Source organism: Dendropsophus ebraccatus, chromosome 2 (assembly GCF_027789765.1).
Source record: "Dendropsophus ebraccatus isolate aDenEbr1 chromosome 2, aDenEbr1.pat, whole genome shotgun sequence".
Taxonomy (NCBI): domain Eukaryota; kingdom Metazoa; phylum Chordata; class Amphibia; order Anura; family Hylidae; genus Dendropsophus; species Dendropsophus ebraccatus.
The window spans coordinates 27,820,158-27,838,928 of NC_091455.1; the positions used below are offsets into that span (position 1 = coordinate 27,820,158).

At 40.7% G+C, this 18,771-nt stretch overlaps 2 protein-coding genes across 2 annotated transcripts in view; both read right to left on the reverse strand.

Moving 5' to 3' along the window:
- Positions 1–11,447, reverse strand: part of LOC138784113 (fibrocystin-L-like) — a 177,477-nt gene extending 166,030 nt beyond the window's left edge. Inside the window, exons 1-2 of the mRNA XM_069959629.1 lie at positions 11,306–11,447; positions 11,027–11,110 (exon numbers count right to left, since the gene is read on the reverse strand). Coding sequence (XP_069815730.1) covers positions 11,027–11,110; positions 11,306–11,447 — 226 coding nt within the window. The remainder of the gene's footprint in view (positions 1–11,026; positions 11,111–11,305) is intronic.
- Positions 11,448–15,178: 3,731 nt separating this feature from the next.
- Positions 15,179–18,771, reverse strand: part of LOC138784114 (fibrocystin-L-like) — a 93,508-nt gene continuing 89,915 nt past the window's right edge. The window contains exon 77 of the mRNA XM_069959630.1: positions 15,179–16,074. The gene's annotated coding sequence lies outside the window, so the exon portion shown is untranslated. The remainder of the gene's footprint in view (positions 16,075–18,771) is intronic.

The window sequence follows — 18,771 nt, forward strand, 5'->3', positions numbered from 1 at the left end:
ATTATTTCCACAGCCGTATTGAACAACAGCGGTTGTTCAATACACTTTGGCCGCTGTTTGCATTGACTTTAATGCAATACATTTTTAATCACAAGAACGGCCGTTGTTTTAATTGCAAACAATGTTTGTTGTCATAAAAAAAATACAGTGTGAACATAGCCCCAGGTATGTTCCCACACAGTATTTATGTTCACACATTGTTGAAATTAAGTGGATGGCTGCCATTTAATGGCAAATAATTTACGTTATTTTAAGACAACGGCCGTTATTTGTACAATATTTTAAGGTGTGTGAACCTAGCCTAATAATAGTTTTTTACAACAGCACATACAAGCGGTACAGATTTTCCTCTGCAGATTTGTGGGGGGATATTTTTAAGGAAATGTTGAAACGTATTTAGGCTGCTCCATATTTGACATTACACATTTGATTGTACCAATTTAATACGGCAAATTTTAGATATTTATTTATATTTGTAATGGTGCATTTACACAGAGAGATTTATCTGACAGATTATTGAAGCCAAAGCCAGGAATAGACCATAAACATAGAACAGGTCATAAAGGAAAGACTGGGATTTCTCCTTTTTTCAAATCCATTCCTGGCTTTGGCTTAAAAAATCTATCAAATAAATCTCTGTGTAAACGCACCATTAAATCTGTCATTCAAATCCGCAGATTAAGTACATGTAAATGGGCCCTAAATTTAAAAAGCTATGCACTGTGAATAATGAAAATCTGTATCAGGATGCCCTAGCACATCCTTTTTGTTTGGCGGTTTTTACGCGGTTTTTACGCATGACGTTTTCCCCATGCATTTGAATTTTTGGGGCGTTGTGTGTGGATGAAACTTTTTTTTTTACTTTTGCTGTTTTTCTGGTTGGCATTTTTACCCAAACACGGACTTCGCATTTTACCAAGATTTTAAGGTAGTGTGAAGCCAGCCATATGGAAGTTTGGTAACAATAAAAACTACAGATCATGTCACCTAAAATGAGCCCTCACACAGTCCTATAGACTGAGGCTATGTTCCCACTACCAGAACGGATCATGATCATTATTTGCCTCAGTCATTATAAATAGACGGCTGCCTTTTCCCAATAAAATCCTGTAGTGGGAACATAGCCTGGATTTATTTTTTCTTAAAGTCAGAATAGAACAATTTTAGGCACATTTATTAATTTTTTTAAGTAAGAATTTTTTTAAAAAAAAATTGTAAACTAAAATAAAATTTATATAAATTGGGTGTCATAGTCATGCTGACTTCACTGGTTCCAGAAAGTGCCAGAGATTTGTAATTTACTTCTATTAAAAAGTCTGAAGTCTTCCAGTACTTATCAGCTGCTGGATGTCCTGCAGGAAAGGGTGTATTCCTGAACAGTTCCTGGCATGGACAGAGGTGGCAGCAGAGAGCGCTGTGTCAGACTGGAAAAAAAACACACCACTTCCTGCAGGACATACAGCAGCTGATAAGTAGTGAAACGATAATCGGCCGAATCGGCCCCATTCGGCCGATTATCGCTCGGTGGAAAAGAGAGAACGATCAGCCAATGATCGTGTCATCGGCTGATCGTTCATTTAGGGCCAGACCTAAAATCATCGTTCCCCCGCCGCACATCGCTATGGTGGAATAGAGGTGTGTGGCGGGCGACCGACGATTTGAGAAGCAGCAGCAGCAGCATACATTACCTGCAGGGCTTCTCCTTCACTCTGTCTTCCTCCCCGAGTCCGGCGCGCTCTGGCTTCCGAACGGCCTGTCAGCTGACGGAGCGCTCAGCCAATCACAGGCCGGGACTGCCGCAGCCTGTGATTGGCTGAGTGGCCTGTCCGGACCCGGGGAGGAAGACAGAGCGGAGGAGAAGACCTGACAGGTAATGGATGCTGCGCAAGGGCTGCAAGGACATCGGTAACGATGTCCCTGCAGCCCTCGCTCAACAATCATCGGGCCGTGGAATAGGCCCAGTAAACAAGCGGCAATCTAGCATATCGGTGCTCGTTTACATCGTTGAATGGGCCCTCCTCGGCCCGTGGAATAGGACCCTAACACCAGTTAATCTGAAAGATTTTTTTTTTTTTGAGTACCAATTTAACCATGTCATTACAAACATCCATATCGTCTTTACACTTCATCAATGAAAGATAGTCAAAGACATTTTAATGCATACAAGCAGCTTTGCACAATGAAGTTATCCGTGCTTTTTCAATTTAGTGCCCCAAATCCTATTATATAAAAGTTGTACGAATGTATTGTAAGTTAGGTATATCCACTGTACTTACATGTAATAGGAAAAGAAGCACAGAGAAGAATCAGTGCTAGAAACATGGCGCCCGCCACCAGCCGGGGCTGCAGAGACACAAAGCAAAATAGAAACACAAAAAGGTTATACAATTCACTATTCATAGACTACATAGATATTCAAGAATAACTTTAATAGGCTTTGTTCCCACAACGTCTTTTTTTTATAAAGTTGGCCGATAATAATCATCATGATCCTTTTTTTTTTTTTTTTGGCTAAAAAAGACATCGTGGGAACATAGTCATACACTGGTTACATAATCAATCATAATCAAACATCGCAAATCATACATTATCTATCCATACAGATAGTGTCCTTGGATGGTTTCTATGAGAGATTCTTTTTTGCTTAGTAAAAATGGAAAATACCTGGAAAACATGGATACAGCTATGGCTTATGGCTGTATCCATGTTTTCCAGGCAGTCCTTGGGCTTTATCCACCCTCTTCACGGACGTCAGAATAATGTTCATGACAATTATTGGCTAGGTTCACACAACATCTTTTTTGACGGCCATCTTTTTGGACGGCTATCATCTGACCTCAAAATGACAGACATCCAAAAAGAGGACAATCGAACAGCCAAACAGCGTGGACAAACAACGGACATAATTTTTAGTTGTTCGCACACAGCGCCCTTTGGCTATGTTCACACAACGGTTTTTCAGCTCTGTTTAAAATAATGTCTGTCTTTTTGAGTCTAAAATAACGGACGTCGTTTAGCAGCCTGGCCTCCGCATAGTGCAATGACTGGTGTTGGTACATTATTCTAGTTTGGTTACTAATTGACCTTTGGATGCGGCTTAATTGAAAAGTCCATTGAATTTAATAGTAAAAACGGAGAAAGAGCGGTGACAAAAGGAAAACTGTGTGTGAACTACTAATAAACGTCCGCTGTTTGCAAAAAACGTCCGAAAATAATGATCATGTATATTATTTTGACGCCCACAGCAAAAAAGTCCGTTATTCAATGCATTGTGTGCATTGGACGTCCATCTTCCCATTGACTTCAATGCATTGCCAGTGCAGTCAGTTAAATCGCGGCAAAAACTGACATTTTTTTAAATATGAAAATCTGCCGCCTTTACATTAATTTTGACGTTGTGTGAACATAGCCTTTTACTGTTTTTGCTATTAAATTCGATGGACTTTTCAAATCAAGACACATCCAAAGGCCAATTAATCCACCTGAACTATAATAATTTACCAACAGCCGTTATCGCACGACAAGCGAACAAACAGCGAAATGACAAACGTCATTTTAACCTCAAAATTACAGATATAATTTTAAACTGAGAGGAAAAAATGATGGCTGAACATAGCCAAAAAGTAGTAAAAACTAAAGACAATTTTTGAGCATTTTTGTGGCCTCTTTTCAGTTAAAAAAAAATCTAAGATTTGTGTCTCATATAGTTTGTTCAATGTATAAGTGCATATATAATACATCTACATAAAACACACTATGGCTATGTTTCCACAACATCTTTTTAGGTAAAACAACAGCTGCCATTTTATAATTGCTGATGTAAATAATAGTCATTATCAAACAATGGCAATTCTAAAAAAAAAAAAAAACACCTGGGAACATATCTATTTCTAATTCTATGTTTTCATAGGAAATTGCTAAACTATCAGACCTGTAAACTACAGTATCTGTTTGTTTGTTTTTTGTTTTGTTTTTTGTCAAGAGTGGAGAACCAGATCGACTGGAGCAAATACAGTATGGCTGCACACAGCCGCAAAAAAAACTAGGAAGAATTGACAAAATCATTTACAGGCTATGTTCACACATAGTATTTCCATCAGTCTTTTCTCAACAAATACCAGGAGTTGGGCTGACAGGGCAAAATTATAATGGAAAGATTTGCACAGTGTCTGTGTTTTAAACCCACTCCTAACCAAAAGGCTAGACTGATCTTAGCCATAGGCTATGTTCTCACAACGCCTTTTTTACCCGTTTCACAGGTGGTTTTTTTTGTTTTGTTTTTTAATGCCACCATCTCCTATCTATCTATCTTCTATCTATCTATCTATCTATCTCCTATGTATCTATCTATCTATCTATCTATCTATCTATCTATCTATCTCCTATCTATCTATCTATCTATCTCCTATCTATCTGTCTATCATCTATCTATCTATCTATCTATCTATCTATCTATCTATCTCCTATCTATCTATCTATCTATCTATCTATCTATCTATCTCCTATCTATCTATCTATCTATCTATCTATCTATCTATCTATCTATCTATTATCTATTTTCTATCTATCTATCTATCTCCTATCTATCTATCTATCTATCTATCTATTATCTATCTTCTATCTATCTCATATCTATCTATCTATCTCCTATCTATCTATCTCCTATCTATCTATCTATCTATCTATCTATCTATCTCCTATCATCTATCTATCTATCTCCTATCTATCTATCTATCTATCTATCTATCTATCTATCTATCTATCTCCTATCTATCTATCTATCTATCTATCTATCTATCTATCTCCTATCTATCTATCTATCTATCTATCTATCTATCTATCTCCTATCTATCTGTCTATCATCTATCTATCTATCTCCTATCTATCTATCTATCTATCTATCTATCTATCTATCTATCTATCTATCTATTATCTATCTTCTATCTATCTATCTATCTATCTATCTATCTATCTATCTATCTCCTATCTATCTATCTATCTATCTATCATCTATCTATCTATCTCCTATCTATCTCCTATCTATCTATCTATCTATCTATCTATCTATCTATCTATCTATCTATTATCTATCTTCTATCTATCTATCTATCTATCTATCTATCTATCTATCTATCTATCTATCTCCTATCTATCTATCTATCTATCTATCTATCTCCTATCTATCTATCTATCTATCTATCTATCTATCTATCTATCTATCTCCTATCTATCTCCTATCTATCTATCTATCTATCTATCTATCTCCTATCTATCTATCTATCTATCTATCTATCTATCTATCTCCTATCTATCTATCTATCTATCTATCTATCTATCTATCTCCTATCTATCTATCTATCTATCTCCTATCTATCTATCTCCTATCTATCTCCTATCTATCTATCTATCTCCTATCTATCTATCTATCTATCTATCTATCTATCTATCTATCTATCTATCTCCTATCTATCTCCTATCTATCTATCTATCTATCTATCTATCTATCTATCTATCTGTCCATCCATCATTATTAAGCTGCAATTATTATGTGATAAAAGATTTCTTTTGTTTTGATTCACTTACCTGGCTACAAATCTATATCAGAAACCAGACTTTTTGGGGGTGAGAGGACATGTATATGTCTTGCTCTGCGGGCAGACTGCTTTACTGTGCCACCTTCTGTATTTATATTGCTTCTTCCTGTGGCAACTGAACTGGCTGACACAATGACCTATCATTGACAATGACAACCACGGCTTTACATCACTTTAGGAATTTACTGTTGTCATTGTTAAACTAACGTCTGTCTGCCTATATCCTTGTCAGAAGCTAACAATTAACCTGTAAGCAACACGTTTCCTCAGTAGACAATGTTTAAAAGAGGAAGACTTCCTTATTGGGGGGTTTTTAGGCCAAATTTACTGATAAACACCAATGTGGCATTGGGTATCTTTTCTTCATTTGCAATGTTCACTGTGGGATTAATAACATAATATTTTACTAGTGAGGACAGTCCCACGGAGTAACCACTAGGGTAACTTGGATTGAGAGCACTTTGGTTTAAGAGCTCCCAGTTTTTAAAATTTGTAACTTGGTGTAAGAGCATTGCTTTGGTTTAAGAGCTCCCTGTACTGAGTGGGAGGGGGAGTGAGGGAGGGGCATGGTCTGCATAGCGGGGTCTACAGCACTGTACTCTGACCCAGGAAGTCTCCCTCACCTTCCAAATCATAGCAGATCCACTCCAGAATGGGGCTTACATCAGGGGACAGGACTGTGGAGGTAACCTCTTCATAGCTGTCACCCCTCTCTCCCCGGACAGAGAGCGCTGCATGTATGTGCCCACATCTGTCCTGCTCATTCCTTCATGCTCCCTGCAGTCTCTGTCAGCCCTTGTATTTTCCAACCTCTCCATTCCTGCTATAATATGCCTGCAGTCACACTCTGCTATACACACTGCTGCTATAATGTGTCTGCACTCACACTCAGCTATACACACTGCTGCTATAATGTGTCTGCAATTACACTCAGCCATTCATACTGCTGCTATAATGTGCCTACACTTACACTCAGCTATACACACAGTTGCTATAATATGCCTGCACTTACACTTAGCAATTCACACTGCTGTATAGAAAAACTTCTGTCACTGTCCTCCTGCACAGCTCTGATTCTTATTTCCTGATTGGTCCATGCTGAACACACACCCCTTCCCCATTGCTGTCATGTGACCACACAGACCTCTGACTGCAGCCCTGCTTCTCTTTTCTAGCCTGTTGTACTACGCTCCTGCATTATAGGGATCTGCAGTTCCATCCTGTATCTACAAACTGCTGCTGTGTTATCAGGGTTATGCAGTTACTATACATTATACTCCACATGCTGATAATATACAGTATCTTACAATATGGCCTATGCATCTGTTTCTTAATGTTTGTTTCATTTGTTTTACATCTTATTCAGAATTTTAAAAAACAGTATTTTTGGGCTGTGGAACCAATTGTCTGCATTTTAATTATTTCTTATGGGAAAATTTGCTCTGGTTTAAGAGTGATTTGGATACCAGCGTGATCCCGGAATGAATTATGCCTGTAATCCAAGGCATATATATATTTTCAGGGCTTTTTTTCCCCCTAGCAATACCTGGATCATTTATATTTCATATTATTGTATTGCAGTTTACAGTTTTATTGATGCTCTAATCAGCACTGTATCGTTGCATCAGGTCGTTTTCGATCCAGACCTGACAACTTGTTACTGACTGTGGCATGTAAACAACTGACATCAGACTGGTCTTTAATGCCGACTGCAGGTGGTAAGTATCAGAGGCAGATAGCAAGGAATGGGCTCAGCTCAGGGATGCAGTCGCTGATTGGCTGAGATGCAATAGTGAAGATAGAAAACTGGAGTGGTAAGTATCAATTTAAAACACACACACACCGCCATGGGGTTAATACTGTGGAAATACATTATGCTCAACAGCCTTTTAAAAGCTTTTTGTATACTGAGCACCACAAGGTACTCCGATGCTCGATCGACCACCATGCTCTCTCTCTATTGCTTATCCATTTGCACGTGCTAGTCCACGTCTTTGCTCTTTTGCTTAGAGATAACACATAGTGACTCTAGCCGAAACAGATTGTATAGTATACACTACAATACATAGAGTCTTAAAAAAGGTTGTTTCACTTTCTCTACCTATTGTATACACCATTGTTCTATACAGCCATAGGTTAAAAAGAGGAAAGCTCTTCAGAAAAAAGGGGGAAGCGCTCAGCTGACTGCTTCTCCCCTTTGTTTTAGTCGTCAGTAAGGGTCTCAGCATCCAGATGCCCACCTATCAAATGTCTTGGTATGTGTTAAAGTTGTTAAAATTTTACAGTACGTGTCCATGAAGCATACTGACCCCGACATAAACAACAAGGTGACGTACTAATATATATTTCCTCCATCCATCAACAAAGACCTTTACTTTCCCAGAGGCCCTTTTGTTTTATTTGCTTTGCATACTGAATATAATACTCTGTATATACTCTGGGTTGCTAAAGAGAACTATTCTTCAACCACAGTCATGTGTTTAATGTATAACCCATATAATGCAATAAAGTGACATGTGTTGTAAGCGCACAGGCCTATCATGTGCAACCTATGAGAGTACATAACTGGATAAACCACCCATCTCTCTGTAATCCATAACCCATAGCTTGTAATGTTATATCTTCCAAGAAAGGCATCCAAGTCCCTTGAACTCAATGTTTGAAATAACCATTGTAATATTGTGTGCCATAGTCTCACTGCTCTTACAGTAAATAAGCCTATGTAAATCTATGAGAAAGGGAAATCCTTTTTCTTCTAGATTTCCTCTTGTTATGGTTACAAGCTTAGGCTATGTTCACACTGCATATGAATCCGTCCGTAGTGCGAACCGCGAATATGCGCTCTAGTTTTGAGGTTGATGCGTTCGCTTGAAAGTATACGATATATACGGATCGTATACGGCGCCGTGAAAAATGAACAAGACCATTGATTAAGGACGGAAATGTTGAAACTCACGGCCGTGGATTTCCATGCGGTCCCGTACGGAATAATTATTTCAGCCAAATTGAACTTGATTTTTCGAACCAAAAGGTTCTGTGTGGTTTACGGGGCTGGGCGAAGATTTCCAAGTAAATGACCTGCCTCAGATCGCTTCGAATCAAGCTAGGGAAGCATAACTCTACTACGGGCGTATGTTCGCGGTTCGTACGCATCCGGCCGCATGTCTATTTTTCCCACGCCCGTAGTTTCAGCCGCACATGTACGGCGGCGTACGATCTACGGGCGGATTCATACGCAGTGTGAACATAGCCTTAAGTGTAAAAAAAAAAAAAAGACCAATTATACCGCCCAATTATATATTTCTAATTAGTAATAAATTTCCTATAATCTATAATCCTACTGTAGACTATGAAAATCTAATCTTTATTAAGAACTAGAAAATGTACCCGGCGCTGCTCGGGTATAAAGTGTCAGTGTGTTAATTAGATTTGTTCCAAGGTCGCCCAGGAGGCAAATCTATGCCCTTGTGTTTTTTTTGTTTTATTTTTTGTTTAAGGGGAAATCACCAGGAGCTTTATATATCCCTTTATATGATATATACCCTGACAGTTCTGCACTGTTTATGTAAATTGTAGATTAGAAATAAACTAAAAACTTTAAATATCCTAAATACCTAATAGCCAATATGAGATGTCACCATGTGATCAGACTGTATACAGAGCCTGGTTATATACAACATTGGCAGTTTTATATACAGAACCTGGTTATATACAACATTGTGAGTGTTATATACAGCCTGGTAATATACAACATTGACAGTGTTATACAGTATACAGCCTGGTATACAACATTACCAGTGTTATACTGAGCCTGGTTATATGCAACATTGGCAGTGTAATATACAGCCTGGTTATATGAAACATTGGCAGTGTTACTGGAGGTCCTGTATACCTGTAGTATATAGTTGGTGGAGGTCCTGTATACAGTACCTGTAGTGTATAGTTCTGGGGTCCTGTACACCTGCAGTGTGTAGTTTGGGATCCCCCCCCCCCCCCCCCGACTGCAGACCATAAGTAATGTGTGTGTGCAGAAAACCTGCAGCTTATAATAATACGTGCATCTTAGGCACTACCTTTCATCCTCGGTGAGTACAACACAGAAGAGGTTTCAACGTTTCTAATACTGTATACTCTCCCCCCCCCCCTGCACGTAGCCCCCGTACTGTATACACTCCCCCCCCCCTTGCAGGTACTCCTATACAGTATACACTCCCTCCCTGCAGGTAGCACCCATATTGTATAAACTCCCCCGCAGGTAGCCTCTATATACTGCACCCCTTCTTGCAGGTTGCCCCTATACTGTATACACTCCACTCCACAGGTAGCCCCCATACTGTATACACCCTTTTTGCAGGTAGTCCCTATAATGTATACACTCCACCCCCCACAGGTAGCCCCTATACTGTATACACTCCCTCCCCCCTTGGAGGTAACCCCCATACTGTATACACTCCCCCCTTCTTGCAGGTTGCCCCCATACTGTATACACTTCCCTCTGCAGGTAGCCCCCATGCTGTATACACTCCCCCCTTTAGGTAGCTCCCCATGCTGTATACAATCCCCTCTGCAGGTAGCCCCCATGCTGTATACACTCCCCCCTTTAGGTAGCTCCCCATGCTGTATACAATCCCCCCTTAAAGTAGCCCCCATGCTGTATACCCCCCCCCCCAGGTGGCCCCCATGCTGTATACACTCCCTAACACCCTCTTACTTACTGTATACATTCCCCAACACCACCACCCGGCAGGTAAGCCCCTTACTGTATACACTGTACACTGTTAGGGTGCCTTCACACCTACCGGATCTGCAGCGGATTTCACGCTGCAAATTCACAGCGAAATCCGCTGCGGATCCAGTGTCATTTAACCCTATGACACTACATACTCGCAGCAGGTTGTCAAGCGTGAAATCCGCTGCGGATCCGGTAGGTGTGCAGGCACCCTTACTCTATTTATTTCTGTGGATCTGTTGTGAGGCAGCTGGCACTAGCAACCAATCAGATTCCAGCTCCCTGTGAAAATGAAAGTAGTAATCCTATTGGTTGCTAAGGCTTCCAACTGCCATTTCTAATTATATCACCTGTGTGTGCAGAGTGGAGATTTTCCCATTAATTTCAATGGGGCGCTCTTCCCCCTCCCCTCCTGTACATCTGGCGGGGACGGGACCTTCACTCTAACCTTCCCGGGCACCCAATGTATCTGTGGGCCAAATTTGGGGTCAAACAGTTCAGGCGTGCGGAAGTCTATATGGGACAGACAGACAGACAGACTGACAGACTTTTATTTTTATAATATAGATGGTATTGGTTAAAAACAATATAGTCTTCACTTTGTTTTCTTCAAACAACAGTGGTCATAACTGTTTTTTGTAGTTTTTTTTCTAAATATTTCTCTCCATCTCTTCCCCCTTTACCCATACTCTCCACATCCTACTTAACCTTTCTTCTCTCATCCCTTCTCTTCTTGCTTTGTCGGTCCTGTCGTACTCCACCAGTTCCTCAAAATTGCCAATCTTGCCTGGAAAAGGATATTATTAATAAGATCTCTATATTCCCTCCTCTCCCTATCCTCACCCAGCACAGCTTTTTCAACGTTAGAGCCTCTCTTGATATATCCCTCCTTTGGAGCTTCTCCATCACCTCTAACCAGAACCTACCAATTATATGACGCGACCAAAACATATGGCTCAGCCCTGCATCTCCCAATCCACACCGAGGGCATACTGAATCCGTTTCATTAAAGCTGGCGTGTAATAAGAGCGGTGAATAATTTTAAATTGTGTGAGTCTATATTCGGGGTTAGATGATACTCTAGATATACTCGCATTAATACTCTCCCAAGTCTCATCCGACATTGAGCGTAAGGGAAGTATTACACCAAGTGATTTTTTGACGATTAACGATAAACGATCTCAAATGACCGCTATGGCAAATGACCCAAAATCGTTCGCCCAATTACACGGAACGATGATCGTTACTTATGATCGTTCTTGCGGTCGTTTTGTCATTGCTACTGCGTACGTTTCTGCTATGACTTCTTATTACACCGAACGATGTGCGAACGATTTGCAAACGATCAAATGATAAAAATAGGTTTGAATTCTATCAAACGACCAGCGATTTCTCATTGGTCATTTAATCGTTGTCTGCTATTACACGAAACGATTATCGTTTAAATCCGAACAATCTAACGATTTTACAAACTATAATCATCCCACTCCTATTGCCTAAACCCTAACAGTGCTTGATTATACTTTTGTTCCATCAGGATTTTATATATTTTAGAAATTAAGTGCCCATCCTTTATCTACACACCTCAACTGTCCAATGCCCTCATTAACTGTTACCCTAAATAACCCTTTATCTTGAGTTTTTTCAAATGCATTTTTAAATTGGAAATATCTAAACCTGTGACCCCAATCCCTCCCCCCATTCCCCAGTGCTCCACCAACTTTAAGCCTCACTTCCGTAAAAAAAAAAAAAAAAAAAAATCTACTACTTTCTTTCTTCCAAAACTCTTGATTGGGAATTTTTGCAAGTTCTTCAAAATCCCTGTTATCCGAGATCTCAGTGAATTCCAAACTACCTTTTAGCTTACATATTTTCCTTATTTCTTTCCATATTTTAGTGTTCCCCAAACCAATCCTTTCCCTGGCTACTCACTTGAATACCTCCTGACTCGCATTGCAAAAAAATATCCTTATAGTGTTTAACCATACACCAATTCCTTAAAAAATTAATGTTCTTTTTATCTATTAGGAATGCCAGCTGAGAACTCAGGTAGTACAATTTAAGGCTATGTTCACACTGCGTATGAGTCCGGCCGCATTTCATACGCCGCCGTACATGTGCGGCTGAAACTACGGGCGTGGGAAAAGTAGACATGCGGCCGGATGCGTACGAACCGCGAACATACGCCCGTAGTACAGTTATGCTTCCCTAGCTTGTTTCGAAGAGATCTGAAACAGGTCATTTACTTGGAAATCTTCGCCCAGCCCCGTAAACCATACAGAACCTTTTGGATCGAAAAATCAAGTTCAATTTGGCTGAAATAAGTACTTCGTATGCGACCGCATGGAAATCCACGGCTGTGAGTTTTAACATTTCCGTCCTCAAACAATGGTTTTGTTCATTTTTCACGGCGCCGTATACGATCCGGCCGTAAGCTCATACGTAGTGTGCACTGTGCGGGCGTATATCGTATACTTTCAAGCGAACGCATCAACCTCAAAACTACGTGCGTATATTCGCGGTTTGCACTACGGTCGGACTCATAGCCTAATAGATTAAAAGTGAAGAGAACCAAATCAATCAAATTAGTAAGCAACAATGGAAATTCTATTTTACGAATTGTAGACCCGCAAGCATTCAGGCAGATACCCTACTTAAAGCAGTTATTTGGAGAGCAGAAAAGGTCCTACTGTTAATCTAGGAACACCAATTTAAACAAAATTAAAAAAAAAATGTCTAGATAGGACCCCTTTCAGGTAGCTCACTGTCATCTGAGTCAGTAAAGTCAAATCAAGTCTAGGTCTAGCTCAAGTCAAAGCAAGTCTAAGGGCCCTATTCCACTGAATGATTATCGTTCAGATTATCGTTAAATCGTTCGAATCTAAACGATAATCGTTCGGTTGAAATGCAGTTAACGATTAAAGGAGACCTGTCACCCCCCGTGCCGGGGTGACAGGCTCCCGACCCCGAGTTAGATCCCCTTATACATACCTCATGCCGCCTCATCCCGCTCCCGGAGCCGGTTGCGGGACAGAGATATCCCGGTCAGAAGCCGGCGCGCGGGCGCTCTGGAGAGTGGTCTGGCGTCCATAGAGAATGAATGGAGCCGTGCGCGCGCTGCAGAGATGAGTCCGGCTCCATTCCTTCTCTATGGACGCCGGACCTCCATCTCCAGAGCGCGCGCGCGCCGGCTTCTGACCGGGATATCTCCGTCCTGGGACCGGCTCTGGCAGCGGGATGAGGTACATATAAGGGGATCTGACTGGGGGTCGGGAGCCTGTCACCTCAGCACGGGGGGTGTCAGGTCCTCTTTAACGACCGAACGAGAAATCGTTGATCGCTTTATAAGACCTGGACCTATTTTTATCGTTGCTCGTTCACAAATCGTTCGCATTGAATAAGACGTCGTTCCCAGTAGATGCGAACGATAATCATCCGGTGGAATAAGGCCCTAAGTCAAGTCTTATCTCTTTGTATTTGGAGAAGATATTCAGTATACCTGCTAACAAGGCAGTCAACAATTCTCTTATCTCAAGTATTTCAAATCTCAATTATTCTACAGTATACCTGGGTGTGGCAGGCACCCAGCTCACTTCAAGGGGTCTCAGTCAGCAACTGTTCTGTCACGGCCGCAGCGGCGCCCCGTGATTCGTGCCACTACCGCAGCACTCAGCGGTCGTCGGTGCAGGTACCAGAAGAGCCCATGCAGGTGGAGAGCGTGTGCCTGACATCCGAGGAGAGAATGTGTCGTTGGGAGACGAATCTCTGCCTCTACTGTATAGATAAGTTATCCATAATACTGTATCCACAACACTGTATGCATTACTCCTCAATTACCGGTCTTATCTGGATCCTTAGTGTATTAGAATATCCCAACATTCCTGCAGTGCCATTGAAGTATAGTTGCTGTTAACAAAAATAAGTCACATCTTTGAGGACACATTTGCCATAAGTCAGTGGTATCTGTTATACAGTACATCAGATCTGCTGGAACATTGTGGTTTCTGTTATAAATGGAAGCCAAGCTGGATGCCCATATATCACATACAGTAGAGATGACTACTATAGGAGACACATACTAGTAGTAAAGTAAGATATATGTATTTACGAGTCAGTGACAATTGCGCAAATTGTGTTTTAAGGTTTTTTATTTTGAAAACATATTTATTTTTTATTTAAATACAATGAAAATACAGGTTAATAAACATTTTCAAAAAGTTTGGTGGTTTTGTACAATTTTATACAACAGGAGAATAGGTTTCCTCATCAGGGTTTAACGCGTAACTGTCATTTCAGGGCCATTTTTTTTTTAAACCATTAAATATCAACAGTTCAAGTGATTTTAAGAAACTCTGTAATAGGTTATATAAACCAGAAGAGTTTCCTTCTGTACTGAAAAAGTAATCTCCCAGCCTCCCCCCTCACTTCAGAAGAAGCAGGATTTCTGTCTCCATTATGTGGCTATGGAGAGGGGAGGGGCTGTTAGGAGTGACTGAGCACGGAGCAGTCTTGCAAAGCACAACACCCTGCAATCTTCTCTCAGTAAGTTCATAGATAAGCACTGACCTTTCTGACCCCAGAATCCTGCTGTTTAGGTGCCCAGACAGTCTACAAACAGCTGACCTTCATGTCACCTCTTCCTGCTCCCTCATCTCCCTCGGCCCCTCCCCCCTTCATAGGCATAGAATGGAGAGAGCAGAACCCGTCTTCACTGGCTTCTCTGTAATGAAGACGTATTTGCCTGATAATGCACAGATAAGAAGTCAGGGGGGGAGGCCGGGAGATTGCTTCTTGAGTACAGAAGGAGCCTTTTTTGGCTAATAAAACCTATTACAGAGTTTCTTAAAATCGCTTATACTACTGATTTCTGCAATAAAAAAAAATATGACAGTTACGCTTTAAGCCTACATCCATTTAAAGAAGTTTTCCAATAGAGAATTTGGTGACCATGTTAGTGAATCTTCACTGTTCTCTTTGATGAGTTGAAAGTTGATAGGAAGAATAGTTTTGCAGTCTTCAAAAAGAACGGAAATCTGATGTAACAGAGAATATTGGGAATATGAACGGATATGGGGCTGTAGACATCTAACAAAGACATGAATTTACTGGGTATATTGCTAGGATATGTCATCACTTTATAATTGCATCCAACCGATTGTGAAAACGAGAGGGGGTGAGAACTGGTGCCGCTCTTGTGGTGATGGCTGCTGACCAGATCACTATGTGTATGTGACCTGTCTGTACTCATGCATATCCCCTTAGGGGAGAAACCCATCATAACACGCAGTGCTGCTCAACACCCTATTCAGATAAATAAGACGGTCGCAGATATTTCTGCATGGCAATTTACCCCAACATAGATAGCAGTTATATATTTATATAATAATTATCCTCTATATTACATTTCGTAATACCCTAAAATTACCTTATTTACTAGTCTGCAACTAACAAGGTTCATTTCTAGAAGTGGACAGACAAGTATAGCTCTTTTTATGCACAGAATTTTATTTATAGTATTTAAAATATTTTACAGGAAACTTCCATGACCCGATCCTACAAATTTCGAAGGTAAAGATTAGAATCAATTACTTTAAGACCTCTTGTGATTGATCTTTTTTTTTTTTTTTAAGTAAAGAGAGAATTTACAATGATTAGATCACAGCACGCAGCTAATATTACAGTTAAGGCGAGGTAAGGCGTCTAAATTGCCATCAATGACCATAAATCCGGGTCTTCTGGAATTGTTCTTATCTGTAGAAAGAAAAAGATGCAGATTAATGCAGATGACCCAGAGAAATGAGAAGATGAAGAACTCTTCATATCCTGCCCTTAAAGGAAACGGCGCAACAAATGACATGCCGATAGACCATAAAATAAAAGTGTTATAAGGATGGTAATTGAGCAATTTTGAACACATTCAGTTTTTTTAAAAGGTTTTTAAGTGACTCTGTACCCACAATCTGTCCCCCCCCAAACCGCTTGTACCGTCGGATAGCTGCTTTCAATCCAAGATCTTTCCTGGGGTCCTTTCGGCAGGTGATGCAGTTATTGTCCTAATAAACAAAGTTTAAACTGGCAGCCCCGTGCCCAATGGGCGTGGCTTAGATCCTCTCTGTCCCTCCTCCCCGCCCTCCTCATCATTAGGAATGCTCCAGGCAGATTGTCTCCTATTCATCAGCTGTGTGGATACTGATCATGGGCTGGAGGCACCTGTGCAATGAAAAATGTTCCAGTGGCATTCCTAATGATGAAGAGGGTGGGGAGGAGGGACGGAGGGGTGGTTCAAAGTTGGGGCACAGAGTATCTAAGCCCAGGCCGTTGGGCACAGGGCTGCAAGTTTAAAAGTTGTTTTTTAGGACACTAAATGCATCACCTGCCGAACGGACCCCAGGACAGATCTTGGATTAAAAGCAGCTATCCGAAGGTACAAGTGGCTTGGGGGGGTCAGATTGTGGGTACAGAGTCACTTTAATTTTTTAAAAGCAGTCAAATAAAATAAAATTTACATAACTTGTCTATCATTGTAATTGTACTGACTTGAGGAACATAGAAATGGTGAAGCTTTCCAAAATAATAAAAAAAAATAAAAAAAAAAAAAGCTTTTTTTTCTTTCAATTTCACAACGCAAATAATTTTTTTCCGGTTTTGCACCATATTTTATGGGAAAAGCAAGTCAGTCATTGCAAAGTTCAATTGGTGTAGCTACAAATAAGGGCTCATATGGATTTGTAGGTGAAAAATGCAAGTGTTGTGGCCTTTTAAACACGAGGAAAACAAAAGTGCAAAAATGAAAAGTGACTGAGAAGGTAAGAGGTTAAGGTGTATGTCGGCCCTTGAGCAATGAAGTCTCAGTGGGATTCCTGTCCACCCTAACCTCTAAATGGTTTCCTGAATTCCAGTGGCTCCTAAGCTCCATGTACCCTGGTATTTCACCAGGTTTTAGTATTGCCACCAACCCTGAAGATTTGTACCAAAATGTATTCACTGTTGGCCTTTCCTGCAGATTTCTAGATTTAAGATTACATTGCCCCTTATACCTCTTGGATGTAACTTTCCCTTCAAGACCTAAGCCAATGCTTCTGCTCCTAAAATAGTCTCAGAACGAGACTGGGGATTTAATAAGGACTGGAGACTAGTTTCTACAGGATTAAGAATCTGTATAAGAAGGGCAGAGGACTCTGTATAAGAAGGGTAAGGGATTCTGTATAAGAAAGGCAGAGGACTCTGTATAAGAAGGGTAAGACATTCTGTATAAGAAGGGTAAGAGAATCTGTATAAGAAGGGCAGGGGATTCTGTATAAGAAGGGTAGGGGTGTTCTGTATAAGAAGGGTAGGGGTGTTCTGTATAAGAAGGGCAGGGGATTCTGTATAAGAAGGGCAGGGGATTCTGTATAAGAAGGGTAGGGGTGTTCTGTATAAGAAGGGCAGGGGATTCTGTATAAGAAGGGTAGGGGTGTTCTGTATAAGAAGGGCAGGGGATTCTGTATAAGAAGGGTAAGGGATTCTGTATAAGAAGGGTAAGGGATTCTGTATAAGAAGGGCAGGGGATTCTGTATAAGAAGGGTAAGGGATTCTGTATAAGAAGGGTAAGGGATTCTGTATAAGAAGGGCAGAGGACTCTGTATAAGAAGGGTAAGACATTCTGTATAAGAAGGGTAAGGGATTCTGTATAAGAAGGGCAGGGGATTCTGTATAAGAAGGGTAGGGGTGTTCTGTATAAGAAGGGCAGGGGATTCTGTATAAGAAGGGTAAGGGATTCTGTATAAGAAGGGCAGGGGATTCTGTATAAGAAGGGTAGGGGATTCTGTATAAGAAGGGTAAGGGATTCTGTATAAGAAGGGCAGGGGATTCTGTATAAGAAGGGTAGGGGTGTTCTGTATAAGAAGGGTAGGGGTGTTCTGTATAAGAAGGGCAGGGGATTCTGTATAAGAAGGGCAGGGGATTCTGTATAAGAAGGGTAAGGGATTCTGTATAAGAAGGGCAGAGGACTCTGTATAAGAAGGGTAAGGGATTCTGTATAAGAAGGGCAGGGGATTCTGTATAAGAAGGGTAAGGGATTCTGTATAAGAAGGGTAAGGGATTCTGTATAAGAAGGGCAGGGGATTCTGTATAAGAAGGGTAGGGGTGTTCTGTATAAGAAGGGCAGGGGATTCTGTATAAGAAGGGCAGGGGATTCTGTATAAGAAGGGTAAGGGATTCTGTATAAGAAGGGTAGGGGATTCTGTATAAGAAGGGTAAGGGATTCTGTATAAGAAGGGCAGGGGATTCTGTATAAGAAGGGCAGGGGATACTGTATAAGAAGGGCAGGGGATTCTGTATAAGAAGTGCAGGGGATTCCGTATAAGAAGTGCAGGGGATTCCGTATAAGAAGGGTAAGGGATTCCGTATAAGAAGTGCAGGGGATTCCGTATACGAAGGGCAGGAGATTCTGTATAAAAAGAATGTATT